The sequence below is a fragment of the Mirounga angustirostris genome, unplaced genomic scaffold (assembly GCF_029215605.1).
Source record: "Mirounga angustirostris isolate CCGP_5_RB_7025 unplaced genomic scaffold, mMirAng1.0.hap1 SCAF_6, whole genome shotgun sequence".
NCBI classification, from domain to species: domain Eukaryota; kingdom Metazoa; phylum Chordata; class Mammalia; order Carnivora; family Phocidae; genus Mirounga; species Mirounga angustirostris.
Window position 1 is genome coordinate 84,183,729 of NW_026991714.1, and position 14,810 is coordinate 84,198,538.

Consider the following 14,810-nt stretch of genomic DNA (forward strand, 5'->3'; position numbering starts at 1 on the left):
GAGAGGCCCTCCCTGTCCGCATCTTGTAGCTGAGGAGACAGGGCACAGAGAAGTTAAGTCACTGCCCAGAGTCACCCAGCGGGGATTCAGACAGACCCAGGCAAGACGAGCCCAGAACCTGCCATCCTAACCACCGTGCATGGTCCCGTCACTCTGGCCCTGGGGACGCTGCGTCACCTCATCAAGTGCCGCCCTTGTCCCCAAGCCCAGGATCGAGCTGATGGAGCCACCATCCTGCACCTGCTCCAGCCCTCCTTCTGGCCCACGAGCAGGCAAAGCAGACACCCAGTTCTGGGGACAGCAGCCAGCCGCCTTCCTTTTTGTCCCTGCTGTCCCCACAGGCCTGCCCCGTGTCCACAGGTGGACAGGCCTACAGAAGGAGGGCGTGGCCCCCTGCAGAGGGGCAGAGGGCTGGGAGGGGCAGGGGCCATGGCCCGAGGCCTGCCCACCCCCGCTTCGACCACGGGAAGAACCTCTCTCTTGCTCTCCTGCTCTCTCGGGCCCTGCTCCCAGCCCCGACAGCGGCACGTGATCATAAGTCTCCGCCTTGCCGCCGGAGGGGTGTCATTTTGGACTGTTCACATCAGCCTTCACCCCCTCACTCAGCCTCTGATCAAATGCCACTTGGAGAGGCTCCAGCAGGCAGGCCCCCAGCAGGTCAGGGCCGGGGAGCTGTCTGCCGCCCCTGGGCTGGGTGAGATGGGGCAGGGGCAGAGGGGCCCTTGGGCTCCGTGGGTGCTCCTATCCAGGCCTGCAGACGTTAGCACCAGCCACACCATGCCCCATCTCTACCCTGCTGACAGCCGCAGGAAGGCCCAGCATCCACCCTGGGAGGGGAGCCTGGGCAAGTGGTCCATGTAGGCTCCGGATCTGGGCCTTGAATCCTGAGTGCCAGGCGCCCTGCACAGGGCTCTAGGCAGGAGTGTGTGGGAGCGGGTCGGCTTGTCCCTTGTTCCCATGGCTCCCTGGTCCTGTGGGGGGAGGTGGACGGAAGGAGGACCTGTGTAGGGCCCTCTAAAGTGCCAGCTAGGTGGCCACTCAGCGGGATGCCCCCCCCCCAAACTCTGAGAGCTGAATTCCACCACTGTCACTGAGGCTTCCCTTAGGGCTAGACACTGGGTCCTATTGCCACGTAACCAGCATCTGTTCATCACAGCCCAGACCACTGGCACCAGGAGCTGCTGATCCTGTCGGCTTGTCCTTGGTGCCCCAAGCCCCCTGCCCAAATCTCCCCAGGGCCGAGCTTTACGTCTTTCAGGAGTTCTCCAGGAACCCTAGTTGTGGACACACTCCTGGTGATGCCTTGGGGACAGGACTCTGGCCACATGGAGCTGGCACGGTCCTGGGAAGAAGAGGGACCCCAAAGGGCAGCTGAGGACCAGATCCCTGGTCTCCCACAGGCGGCTACCACCCCTAGAGCATCCAGGCTGTGTCTCTGGAGGCAGCCAGGATCCCCAGCTGGTCTGCTCAAGGGTCCAAGTGCTTCAGAGGGGCCACCCTTTCCAACCATTTGGATTAGCATTCCCAGGGGGGCCCAGTGAGCTGAGGGAAGCTGGGGGTCATGGGTCCCAGACAAGAGATGGCGGGGATCACCCCCCTCTCCACCCCCCACCCCGGCTGAGCTCTGGCTGATGCGGGGAAATCTGGGGGCATCCTGGCAGAGTGGGTCTCTCAAAAGAAATCTAGAAAGGACCAAAATGGGTACACGAGAGGGACAACCTGCCTCTCCCACACTCAGGACGCAGACACCTCTCCCTCCTGCCCCCTGGAAAAGTTCAGTGTCACCTTCTTTTTTACTACCACGTGGTTGAAGCCATACAGGGCTATTTGCCACCTTCCGCGGAGGTTCTTTGCACCTGCTCGCTCCCTGTGGGCAGTACAGGATAGGACCCTTGTCTCTTCTCTCCCCGTCCCTTGGCAGTTAGAAACACGCGCCGTCTTGTGAGCCCCATGTCAGAGCCCCAGGACTCGGGGGACCAAAGCACAGGAAGGCAAGAGCTTCCTGAGGCTTCCGTGCTGTGTACCCTTACACCTGGTAAACAGCAAGTGCCCGCAAGTGCCTGCGGCACCGGGGGAGAGCACACCCAGCTGGGCCTCCAAGGTCTGGCCGGGACCCCTTCCACCCACCTCCTCTTTGGCCGATATGGATGGCATGGGCACCCAGGGAGGGTTTCTGGCTCAGAGAGGGCTCAGGGCACAGCGTTTTCCATTCCTGAGGTCCTGTGTGCAGAAGCCCCAAGGTCCCAAAGACAGGAGGCCCCGAGAAGGAGCCGCTCTTGGGGAGCGGCAGCCCCACCTGGCTGGCTGGCTCTGCCCCTCGGACCTGCTGCTGAGATCTTTCCATGAGTCGCAGCCAGTGGTGGGAAGCCACCCACCCACCATGCCCAGCAGGCCAGCATTTCCCATCCCCAAGGGACTGTGTCTTCTCTGGCTTCCTCTCCCTCCGTGCAGCTGAATCAAAGCCCTGTGCCCACATGAGTGGAGACCACAGCTCCCAGAAAGGAGGCCAGGAGCCTGCCCAGCCAGCGCGGGGTCGTTAAAGGCCGTTCGCCAGTCAAGGGGAGGTGATTCCTGTGCCCCGATCTCTGGCCTTGGCCTGGAACAACAGGAGAATCCCTGACCCAGCTCCCCGCCCCAGAGGCCGCCCTCCCGTGCACAGTGAGGGCCTAAGGGCAGCCTGCAGGTGCACACCCCGGGGGTCTCAGCCTCTAGGGCACAGCATTTTCTAAGCTTCCCAAATGGTTCTAATGGCCAAGGATAAGAAGCCCTGTCCCCATGCTAAAGTTCCCAGGGCTAACTCTGCACCTAATCGGGGATTTAAGAAGCTCTAAGGCTCAGTGTGAGGTCAGTTTTGCAGGCTGGTCCCAGCTGTCCCTTCCTGCCAGTCCATGTGCTGAACCTGTGGGGACGATGCAGTCATTGTCACTTCAAGGGGGCCAGGAGGGCAATGGCCCGTACCACACACTACCACAAAGCAGACAGTGACCACCCATGCGCTCAGTACCGGGCGGGAGGGAGGCCCCCGGGGGGTCGAGGAAGAGGGCTGGCCTCTCTGAAAGGGCACGACCGAGAAGCTGAGCCGGGTAGCAATGATGGAACCGTCTGAAGGGTGAACGTGAACCAAATTCTAAGAAAGGGATCTTGCTTTATGCGGCCCAAGCTCAACTCCCATGACTGGGGCCGCACCTGTTCCTTGACTCATTTCCCAGCTGCACGTCCCAATCCTGGGCCTGGGGTCCTGCTCAGGCAGGAGCACTGTCCCCAGCCTGCCACCCTGTGCGTCTGCTGGCCCTGCTGTGCCCAGCACTCACCGTATGGCCTCAACTTTGGCCCGACAGCCTACCATCTTCTTGCCTCGCTACAAAGTAGATGTCCCAGCTGGGACGGGACTGGTCCCTATTGGAGAGGCTGGTGACCTCCTTGCCGAAAACAGTCAGGAATTCCTCGCTAATCTGAATCCCAGATTGGGGAGGAAGACTCCACCCTTCAGCTGGCGAGGATGTGCACCATGGCCTTCCAGACAACCATCTGAGATGAGAGAATGGTGCCAGGCTAATGAACCAAGAAGGGTAATTTTTCTGGTATTTCCAAAACCCAGGTTCTGAGGAGGTTTTCCGGGGAAATACTCATAATCTGATAATGAAGTAATTGGCAAAGTAAGTTAAATTATCAAATAATGATCCTGGGTAGCACAAATGCATTTGCATGGCTTGCTTACTCGTTCCACTTGCAAAATTAATTTAGAAAAAAATCAAGAACCACAATAACAACAGAGAGCAACAAGAAAGTCTGAAGCAAGGAAATGAGGGGAGGTACCCCTGTCTTGCCTTGAACATAGACCATTCCCCTCTGACATACAGATGGGTCTTTGTCCCCTGGTTTTTGGAATTAGCTGAGAAGTTCCCCCACCAAGCGCGGGTGGTCTGCGATCCAGCATCAAAATCACCGACTTGCGGATGAATGTGGAGTATTTTTGGACAGCAATCAGCATTACCGTATAAATCACAAACAGATGTTTGGCCTTGTCGAACTCTGGATAAACTAACAAATCACCGTCTCTGCTAATTGTGACTCGTCAGGGTCCCTTTCCTCCCCGTGTTTCCCTGTGTAAGAGTAACTTAGCTCTGCAGCAGGGATCGGCCAGATGGGCCCCAGCTCCCGGTGAGAGCCCCGTGCCGGCGGGGGAGGGGGCTGCCCACACTCATCCCTGTCCTGTGGGACTGTGAGCAGCACCATGGGGGGCGCCCCCCGGGGTCCCAGCGGGCAGGCAGGAGGCAGGAGAGATCGGGTGGGGACACCTGTGTGGAAACGGGCACCCCACCATCTCAGCATCCACATCGCACTAAGGTCCACATGAGGCAGAGGGCCCTTACAGCCAAGAAGCCGCTGGCGGGGAGGAATGGGGCTGGAGGGGACCCCTGGAATCCCCATATTAACGCATGTTCCCTAAAGAGTTCTCTCTCAAGGACATGTCAATTCTCGGGACCTCCTTTAGACACACGTAAGTAAATTAGAATCGCCAGATGCACAATTAATCATTTGGGCTGAGGTTGAACGTGAGAAAATGCACGGGACAGTGCCCAGGGGCTCACCCCTGCACCCCCTGTATTCTTACCGATGGAATGCCTAATTGTGGAAGCTTTAGGAGACACGTCGATAAGGCACTTGCTAGAACTGTGACCTCACTGACCGCTCCCTTCAAAGTCATAGCTGAACATTAGAGCCTGGTGATTCCCGATACTTCAGTTATGCGACCGAGCATTCTAGCGAGCGCACGCTTTCCTCCCCCTGCTTCCCTACAGAGCTGCATGGGTAGGCTCCTTCTCCCCTCTGCTGTGGCAACCTGTTCTGCTCTCTTCTAAAGGCAGAAGGAGTCAGTCTGTCCAGGCCCCTGGGGCGTTATGCCAAAGGCCGGTCACGCTGAGCTCGTCCGGCCCGATCCTAGAAAGCCACCAGGCCTTCCTGCAGACGTCCACGTCGGTCCACGAGTTGGCCCAGAGGCTCTCAGGCAGCCGGCTCTCCCTACACGCCTCGGCCGCGTCCCTGCACTCGCAGCCCCCGCCCGTCACCACCATGGGCCACCTGAGCGTCCGCGAGCGGGCCGAGGCGCTGATCAGGTCCAGCCTGGGCTCGTCCACCAGCTCGACCCTGAGCTTCCTCTTCGGCAAGAGGAGCTTCTCCAGTGCCCTGGTCATTTCTGGACTCTCTGCTGCGGAGGGGGGCAACACCAGCGACACCCAGTCGTCCAGCAGCGTCAGCATCGTCATGGGCCCCTCGGCCAGGGCCGCCAGCCAGGCCACACGGGTAAGGGGCTCGGCCGGCGGGGGCCAAGGCAGGTGTGCGGGCCTCTGGCCTGACGCCCGGCCGTCCGGCCGCCTGTAGACTCTCATCGCCTCGTCCACGGGGTTCCCTGAGTGACACACGCCGGGTAGCGCTAGACAGGGGGTGTCCTGGCTGTGCGCAGAGGCAGACAAGTATGCAGCGCACGTCCCGTAGGGGCCCGGGTCACAGTGGGCGGTACTGGCGGGTGCCCGATGCCCACGCTCAGCAGAACTGCTACCCCGATCCCTGAACCGGGGAGGGGAGCGGGAATGTTCTCTGCAGATCCACAGAGCAGGAGCCTGTTCTGCTTCAGGCTCTTTTCATATCACCCTGGCCTGAGGGACAGGAGAGGACTCACGCCAGCCCTGGAGTTAGATGCTCGCAGATTCCTAGCGCCAGATTTCCAACTGCCAGGCGTCCTCCCGCTTGTGTGTATGTGAACCTCAGAAAGAGACAGGTGGAAGGCCTTCCCCTAACTACACGGTGACTTATGCAGAGCTCCATGCTAGCTGATGTTGGGTCACACTTGAGCTTCGTCAGAGAGGAAGGAAAGAAGGAAGTAAAGAGACCCCCAGCCCTTCCCTTCGGTTGGGAGGGAGAGACCGGGAGGCACCAGGCATACGTGGGTGTCACACCGGAGGTGTCGCGTGCCCCTTCTGCAGGCTCACACCTTCTCCAGCCAGAGGCTGACGCTCTTTGCAGAGCACGAGGGTCACCGCCTGCCCGGCTTCGGTTCGGGGTGGGTTACTTGGAGGTGGAGGATGGGGGCCACACCCCCGGGGGAAGCTCCACAGGCAGGGGCCAAGGGCAAGCAGGCTGCTGCCCTCAGGAGCTTTAGCTAGGTTAATTAGGTAACTACACGTCTAAACAAACTTCCCTCTGTGTTTCCATTTCCTCAGAAAAAAATGCACAAAATCACACACATTTCTCGTCCTCCCCCCGCCCCCGCCAGTCTGTTTAAGATACCATCTGTGGGTGTGCGTCTGGGATTCTGGCAAGTTCCCGCAGGACAATAGGGTCCCTGGCACTCTGAGCACCGGGATTACTGTTGGGGCACCAGCCTGCCGGACTTAGGGTTTCCGCCAGGGGTCAATGCGTCCGTGTGTTTGGGGGGCACTGGCCGGACCCCAGGACGTGCAGGCACACAGTGACCTCTTACCCGAGGGCATGTCCATCACCTGGGGGAAGGTCCCCGGGTTCAGAGCCCCCAACCCACCCCGGCACGGTACACGCGTGGCCTCCATCCTTTCGGCGGAGGCCAGCCCCGCGGGCCCCCACACCGGCCCTCAGACCCCCTGCCACACGGGCGGGCGGGGTAGGCCACCCCCGCGGCGGCCGCTGGTGGTCAGAAGCGGCCTTACATGTTTGCTGAGGCTCCCTGCTTCTCTCTCTCTCAAGCACTTCTCTGAGCCGTGTGAACCCACCGAGGCCACCGAGGCCACCGAGGCCACCGAGCAGGGGCAGCGTCGCGACCGCCGTCCGGCTGGGCCCGTGGCAGAGAACGGGGCACTGCTGTGCAGGAGAGCCAGCCAGGAGGACATGGGCCTGGACGACACGGCCTCCCAGCAGAGTGCTTCGGAGGAGCAGTAGGGGCAGGGGCTGGAGGGGGGCCCTGCTCTGCAGCCGTGAGAGCCGCTCTAGCAACCCGAGGGACGCTACCTCAGGTTCTCGAAGGACGTCTCCCATGGCGATGGAACACGTGACAGCACACCTCCCTCCCCTCCCCGCCCCCCCCACCCCCAGAGCTCCCGGGCGTGGCACGCACAACTTCCAGAATTTGAAAATTCTAACAAAAGCCAGGTAACAGCTTAAAACAGCTAGAGTAAATAGAGCGCCTAAGTCCCTCTTTCCTGCCCTGAAGAAAATAAGACAACTGCATGTTAACCGATTGGCATTTTGGACATTTCCGTAAACCACGTTCAAGACGCAGTGGGGTTCCATCGCCGCGTAAAGAAAACCTCACCTCCTCTAGCACATTTATGCAGATGTTAAGTATAAGCCAACGGCAGCTTTACGGAAACGTGGTAGTGCATGCAGTCATGTCTACACTCTACTAGTGACCCGAGTGTAGACATCGAGTCCTGTGGGAGCGTGGAAAGCCATCCGGACTCACATGACGCTCCCCATGAGTCAGGCCTGTCTCGCCCGGCGCGCCTGTCCACTCGCAGGAATGTTCGCTTGTTTTCCGAGCCAAGCCATCCTTCCCGTGTCATAGAACACTCGCACACACCTTTGTTTGGGGAATTAAAATGTTTACAGTTATGGCTGTGTCCGGTTGTGTGAGTTCTGGGGTATCCTTTACTGTGAGCATGGCGTTTGGGCAAATTCTGGGACCTTCCCCAAGTGAAGCCTGTCACTGGGGAAAGCAGAAACCTGACTTCTTGTGGATGTACGGGAGGGTGAGGGGGTCCTGAAACACAGTCTATGAAGAAGAGCATCACTGACCTGGTGAACCATCCCTTCTGGAAAGACAAGAGCTAGAAGTAAGTCATTTTGGGGATAGTCCCACGACTTTCTTCAAGGTATCTAGGATTTGAAGTGTGGGGGCTAGGGGAGGGCACAGCCGAGAATTTCTTTCCCCCTGGAAGCAGATGGTAATTTTTTTTCAAAGTAAGGATTGCCAATTAATAATAATAGGTGGGCTCTGTAATCAGAGACACTGTGCATCATTCTCAAATCAGCCATCCCTGGAGATGCAAAGTTGGTTATTATTGATTGAAATGCAGGTGTCTGTCTAATGAGAAGCTGATAGAACCTCATGGCAGTTCTCTAAGTCGGCCAAACCAAACTTGGCTGGCAGTCCCTGAAATCCTCTTGGGCAACTTTATAGCCAAGCCCTAAGGACCGGCCCTGAGCTGTGAGCGTGACCTCCCCACAAAGGGCATCTCCTTGAATTAAGTCAGCCTGTTTCGGGCTGACCACCCTCTTGGGCACCCAGAAGTAAGAAACCCAGAAAGCCACTGCGTTCCACAGAAAATGGATCTCCTGGCAGAGCTGGAAAACGAATAGGTCGAGAAACAGGAATGCAGATGAGAAGCCAAAGTGCTCTGGATGCATGTCACTCCGCTCGAGATTCCTGAGCTGCTTCTCTAATCAATGACCCGATGGCTTATCTGGGTCATCTCAGTGCAAAGGAAGCAGACAAGGACGGTCATGGTTTGTCAACAACAGTAAGGCCCAAGTCCTCCGATCCGAATACAAGTCTGCACTGTCTGAGAGAGTAAAACCATCTTGGGTGTGCATGCTGGGAGTGCGTACACACACACACACACACACACACACGTGCACGGGTGTGTGTGCCCCCAAAGGGAAAGATGGGGTTGGATGCGCTTCTGGACCCGCATGCCTGTCAGCAATGCAGTCACGCTTTTTCTCTACATTGTGGTAAAGAACCTTATATTTACAACACGTGAGCCTGTTTGTTTTTATTTTGAGAGGACGCATGCGCGGGTGGTGGGGGTGGTGCAGAGGGGAAGGGAGAGAATCTGAAGCCTGATCGGGGCTCCATCCCACGACCACAAGATCATGACTCAATTCGAAACCAAGAGTTGGGACATTTAACCGACTGAACCACCCAGGTGCCCTAACACACACACACACACACACACACACACACACACACACGAGCTTGTTAATCTGATCTTCAGCCAGGCAGCTGTTTATCAGGGTGTTCCTTGCAAAAGACTGGATTCACCCCCATTTAAAAGAAATATTCCTAAGGTGACACCTCCTGCTGGGGCAATTTAAACGTGCTGCAGCCTACAACCGCAGAGTTATTTTCTGCATTTGGACACGGAACAAAATTGTTTCTCCTCTAGAAATGATCTAAAAACTGTAGTGCTTGGTTTTATATAAATCATGGGGCTAATCTGGCATTATTGATTCTAAATTTTGCACTGGGTGCTGAGACCATCTGTTCGGCAAGTAGTTTTCTAAAATCACTGGATGCTCCAGCTTCTCCTTGCCCGTAAAGTGTGCAGTGCGAAGACCCTGTATACTCAGCCCCTTAGGCCTTCTCCACTGCCTGGGGGTTTCGTCCAAGTCATTATGCTCCAGGGACATGGCACCTGACACCAACGTGCATGCACGCACACGTGTGCGATCTTCCCAGACACAACCCTCATGAGCTCCGAGACAGACAGGAAGAGAAAGAGGAAAAAGGCCCATTCCACGTTTTCTGGGCCACCGTCGCCCCCCACCTTGCGCCTGATGACTTGAGGACTGGGAATGGAGTGAGCCATGTACATCAGCCATGACACTCAGATGACAGTCTTTGCATTTGAAAACTTGTCCATCCCTGCACTTGTGCTTATTCGGAGGTAAAAAGAAATCGTTTTCTAAACGTGTGTGGTAAGTGGCTGGGGGTACAGTCCGCTCCGGGGGAAGAGGAAGGAAGGATCTCGTAGACTCATTCTCCAAATCAGTTCTGCTCTGTGCCATCCAGCCATGTTATTCCAGCTTAAGTTCGTCATACAGCAGTGCATATGTCCATCTCGCGCTTTCCAAAGTGAATTCTTCCTTCCAGTTGGCCTCGGACCCAACTGTCTGCTAAGTGTCTGGGTTTGCCTGGAGAGTAGGCATTTCAAACTCAGGAATAAATGAGAACTGCTCGGGGCGCCTGGGTGGCTCAGTTGGTTAAGCGACTGCCTTCGGCTCAGGTCATGATCCTGGAGTCCCTGGATCGAGTCCCGCATCAGGCTCCCTGCTCGGCAGGGAGTCTGCTTCTCCCTCTGACCCTCCCCCCTCTCTTGCTCTCTCTCTCTCTCTCATTCTCTCTCTCAAATAAATAAATAAAATCTTTAAAAAAAAAAAAAGAAAAAATATATATTGTCTTTCCTTTTCCAAAAAAGCACTTTGAGGGGCGCCTGGGTGGCTCAGTTGGTTAAGCGACTGCCTTCGGCTCAGGTCATGATCCTGGAGTCCCGGGATCGAGTCCCACATCGGGCTCCCTGCTCAGCGGGGAGTCTGCTTCTCCCTCTGGCCCTCCCCCCTCTCATGTGCTCTCTCTCTCTCTCTCAAATAAATAAATAAAATCTTTAAAAAAAAAAAAAAAGAGAACTGCTGACGTCAGCCTGTCCTTGCCACCACACCCCTTCCTCTCCGAGAGCGCCTCACGTCAGGGAGCGGCTCCCGCAGGGATGGTTGGATGTGCGCTTGGCTCCTCCTCTGGTCCTGGCCTGGCTCCGCCTCTTCCTCCTTTAAACCTCAGCAGAAAGCCCATCCTTTCTGAGGCCCTGAGTCAGAGTTATTTGTGAATTCATCCTATTTCATACCACAGACGAGGGGGCTTAAACAGCACTTACTTCTCATGGTTCTGGAGGCTGGGAAGCCCAAGATCAAGGCGCCAGCAGATTCGGTGTCTGGTGAGGGCCTGCTTCCGGGTTCACCGACCCCCCCACCCATCTTCCCGCCATGACCTCACAGGGCCGAGGGGAGAGAGCCCTCTGGGGTTTCTTCCATAAGGGCAGTGATTCCATTCCGGAGGGCTCCACCCTCATGACCGCATCCCCTCCCAAAGGCCCCACCTAACACCATCACACCGGGGGTCAGAGTTCAACATTTGAATTTGTGGGGGACACAAACATTCAGACCATAACATTATCCTTTAGTAGACGTCATTTCTTAAAATAGAGGGATGGCATCGGATACCTTCGTACATGCCCCTGATCATCCCGTTTGACCAAGTAATACAGTAATAATTTAAGGACCCTGCCATAGCGAACACTCCATGCTCTTCCAGCCAACAGCTGCTTCGGTTTATCACAGCTAAATGTCAACGCTGAGATCTGGGGGCACATGCGCTGAAAAGGACAGAAAGCATCAACACAGTGGGAGGAGTAGAAAGAGCAAGGGCTTTGGGGCCACAGGGACTTGGTTCAAACTCTCTGTCTGCCACTAAAAGCACGTGTTTCTTTACCATTAGCGAGCACGCAGGAGCTCGCAAGGCCGCGTGCATGGTGGGGGCCGCCCCGAATCTGTCCCGCTCAGCGGATGGCTGCCAGGAGCCTGCGCCGCTGGAGGCCGGTAACGGCGCCATCCGAGGGGCTCCCTTCAGCCAGGGCAGAGCAGCTGCACCAGGCCTGAGGCTGGCTCTGTCTTCAGGGGCACACAGGCGATACTTGCCCCCGGCCTGTCCCCTTTCTCAGGTCACCTGAGGCCGAGAGGGGCTCCTCTTTGGACGAGAGTAGGCTTGATGCAGGGGCCGGGCTCCCAGACCACACCTGCATGCAGTGCTCCTTCGGTCCCAGGGAGCCTGCAGAAGTCACACCAGCCCGTCGGACGTCATGAGCTCGGTCTCCCTGAACAACCCACCCGGGCGGGGACAGGGGCACAGGGCATGCCCCCTTCCCCACACTGGACCAGGCACCCTTCGTATGAGATTAGTTCATCATCTAGGAGGCCCTTCAGATGTGACCCCTCAAAGGCTTGGCAAATCCACACCAAGCTTCAGGAGGTTCCCTTGGGGGAACGACGGACCAAAGGAGCCCGTCCCGGGCTCCCGACCGCCATCCTGGCTCTGAGACGCAAGTGCTTCCCGGGCAGTGCGCCCAGCGCCCGGCTCATGGGACACCCTAGTCTAGGCTCCACACGCCTAGACTGGGCCTCGGGGACAGAAGGGGGCATGCCTGGCATGAATGCCAGCTGGGTTTGGAGCTAAGGCTCGTTGCTAAAATATCCTGGAAATTCATAGATCTTCCCCCAAAATGACCGAAAAGCACACAGGGCTCACGTGTTTGCAACCACAGCATTTAGTTTCTTTTTATTAAGCAATAAGCAATCAAATAAACAATGAGATAGCTGGGGAGGACTTAAATGGCTTTTTTCTGAAGTAACCATTTTCAAAACACCGAGTAACTCATATCCCCGTGAACTGAAGCACCTGGAGAGGGGCTTAATTTTCATAACATGCAAAATCGATTAGGTAGCGAACGCCCTTCTCCCCCTTCCCCGGAACACACGTATTAACTTCGATGGGGGCAAGTTCCATCTAATACTCTTGAAAACCATTTCTCATTTCATAATTTACCGAAATCATACGCACAACTGCAAGAGGAAATAAACAAAAACCTCTCGGCATAAATAAGCCACAGCGGATTGTTCATCTTGTCGCGCCAATCCAGCCTTCAGGCTAATTTGATCTTTTAAACATTTCATGGAGAACAGCTGTCGGGCTTTCTCTGGAAAAGCCCATCAGGTTTCGTAAGCCCGAAGGCATAAATCCTTGACAGGCGGGGCACTGATCAGGCTCGGCGCGAAGCAGCACGTTTCTTCAAGCGCACACTGCAGGGGCTCGAACGGTCTTCACTTCCAGCCGCTCTGCACACACGCCACAATATCTGGCAAAAGGTGGTTTCTGTTCTCCTTGGTGACCTGCGGGGAGAAGCAAGAGAGCAGGCTTCAGAGTCCTTTCCTTTTCCTCAATCCTCTGCTAGGCAGTATTCTCCGGGAAGAGCCCCGAAGGCCCAGAGAGGGGGAGGCGGGTTTCGGGACCGAGGGAGGAAGCCCAGCTCGCGGGTACGCTGCAGGCAGGCCAGGTCCAGTGGGATCCCAGCCCCAGCTTCTGCAAAGGGACAGCTTGGACTGTGGAAGCTTTACCCGGTGATCCGTTTTTATTTTTCTTTACGAGTACAAGGGAAGCGTTCAGACGCCACCCGGGGCTTTGGATGGTGGGCGGTCCCCCAAGTAAGGGCAGGGCCTTCCTGCTGGGCCTCCCCAACATTCACCCGTTCAACATTGATGGGGTGTCAACCAGAAACTGAGCAAGGTGCCGGGGACAGAGGGAGGACTCCATAAGGAGCCTGCAGAGCAGAACAGAGGGACAGACAAGGCCAGTGAGAACACCGATGGTCAAGGGTCCGGGAGAGAAAGTCTGCGGAGGCGCAAAGGAGCCGGGACGGGGCGGGGTGAGGAAAGGCTTCCACGCCGGTTATGCCTGAGAAGGACCCAAGCAAAGAATCCTGCAAAGACGAAGTGAGTGCATCTACCAAGCCAGTGGTCAGTGCCGGTGGGCCCTGAGAGGACAGATGGGCCTGTCTGCCCACCGCGTGCTGGGCGAACGTCTGATGAGGAGATGCATAGTGGGCTTCGCCCCCCCCGGCTCCCCCACATCCACTCGCCCTCCCTCCAAGAGCGCTCTGACCTCCCTCTGGGAGACGAGAGTCTAGCAAACTAGCTCTGGGTCCGGGACTGCAGGCTGGGCCCTGAAGATCCAGAGCACCCGAATCCTGAAAGGAGTGAGCTGAGCAGCCAACGGCTGGGCCCCCCTCCCATCTGTCCAAGGACGTGGTGCACCTGTCCTCGCCGTCGCTCCCCAGTAGCTCTGGTCCCACCGACACTAGGACCATCAGCTTCGCCTCCAGCTTGATGAGAAACCGCCGCACAGCCCGGGAAGGCTCTTTGTTGCTGTGCGTGCTCAACTTAGCCCAAGTCCCTTTCTGCTGTTTGCTTTCAAGGAAGTGCGCTGATGGGAAGGGAGGAGAGCGGGAGGCAGGCGGGCGACAGCAACAGGGGTCTCATGCCTTTAGCAGCAGAGTGCAGGCGGGCCACTCGGGCCACTCGTTCCCTTTCCTGCCCCCTGACCTCACCAGGAATGACACCAGGCTCCGCCCTCAGGGTCTGTGAGTTTACTGTGTGCCTCGAAGGGGGGATTCCCAGATGAGAGGCGTCTGGGGCCACTTCCTCCGGAACGGTCACATTTATGAAGGAGGAGCTGGTGGAGGTGCCGGATTTCACAGGCGCGGGGCTGCAGAGCTCATTGAAAGGAGCCCCGAGGAGCGCTTACATGCTGGCACCATCCCGTGTCCCTGGGAAACGCCCTGTCCTCTCCATCGGCACCGTGACGATCATGGGGCAGCCCTGCTCTCAGGACCCAGCCCACGAGCGAGACACGCCTCCTCTCTCCCACCCGCTGGGAGCGAGCCCCCCACCCGCCGCTGGGAGCTAAGGGTGCCCAGGGCAGCGGCAGGGCATCCCACACGCTGAGGCGCTCGCCAAGCCTTGCTTCCACAGGAAAAATAACACCTGGAAAAGATACATCTTGGGAATGTTTTCATGTTAAAAATTAATGAAAGCGGGGCGCCTGGGTGGCTCAGTCGTTAAGCGACTGCCTTCGGCTCAGGTCATGGTCCCAGGGTCCTGGGATCGAGCCCCGCATCGGGCTCCCTGCTCAGTGGGAAGCCTGCTTCTCCCTCTCCCACTCCCCCTGCTTGTGTTCCCTCTCTCGCTGTGTCTCTCTGTGTCAAATAAATAAATAAAATCTTTTAAAAAAAAATTAATGCGTAACTACATTAATATTTGGCTACCCCCCCTTTGATTTCCCTAAGATGATTTCTGAGAATTACGCAGTAAGAGGTCTATGTGAAACTGTCGACGGTGTTCATCATGACGCTCCCTGTAAACCGAAGCCAAGCTCAAATGCGAGAGCGAGGAGAGCATCACCTGTCCCCCTCGGGGGCCTTTCCCGGCATACACAAGCCCCGTCTTGTAGT

At 57.0% G+C, this 14,810-nt stretch overlaps 2 protein-coding genes across 6 annotated transcripts in view; one reads left to right on the plus strand and one right to left on the minus strand.

Moving 5' to 3' along the window:
- PCNX2 (pecanex 2) overlaps positions 1 to 8,713 on the plus strand; it is a 306,833-nt gene extending 298,120 nt beyond the window's left edge. For 2 of the 4 annotated variants that reach the window (XM_045877819.3, XM_064594620.1), the window contains 2 exons: positions 4,865 to 5,304; positions 6,721 to 8,711. In XM_045877819.3, coding sequence (XP_045733775.1) covers positions 4,865 to 5,304; positions 6,721 to 6,912 — 632 coding nt within the window. In that variant the 3' untranslated portion in view covers positions 6,913 to 8,711. Of the gene's footprint in view, positions 1 to 4,864; positions 5,305 to 6,720 lie in introns of all 4 variants that reach the window. The other 2 variants (XM_064594619.1, XM_064594618.1) reach the window with 2 other exon arrangements.
- Positions 8,714 to 12,053: 3,340 nt separating this feature from the next.
- The window catches only part of NTPCR (nucleoside-triphosphatase, cancer-related), a 30,009-nt gene continuing 27,252 nt past the window's right edge, over positions 12,054 to 14,810 (minus strand). For both annotated transcript variants that reach the window (XM_045877823.3, XM_045877820.3), the window contains one exon: positions 12,054 to 12,693. In XM_045877823.3, coding sequence (XP_045733779.1) covers positions 12,625 to 12,693 — 69 coding nt within the window. In that variant the 3' untranslated portion in view covers positions 12,054 to 12,624. The remainder of the gene's footprint in view (positions 12,694 to 14,810) is intronic.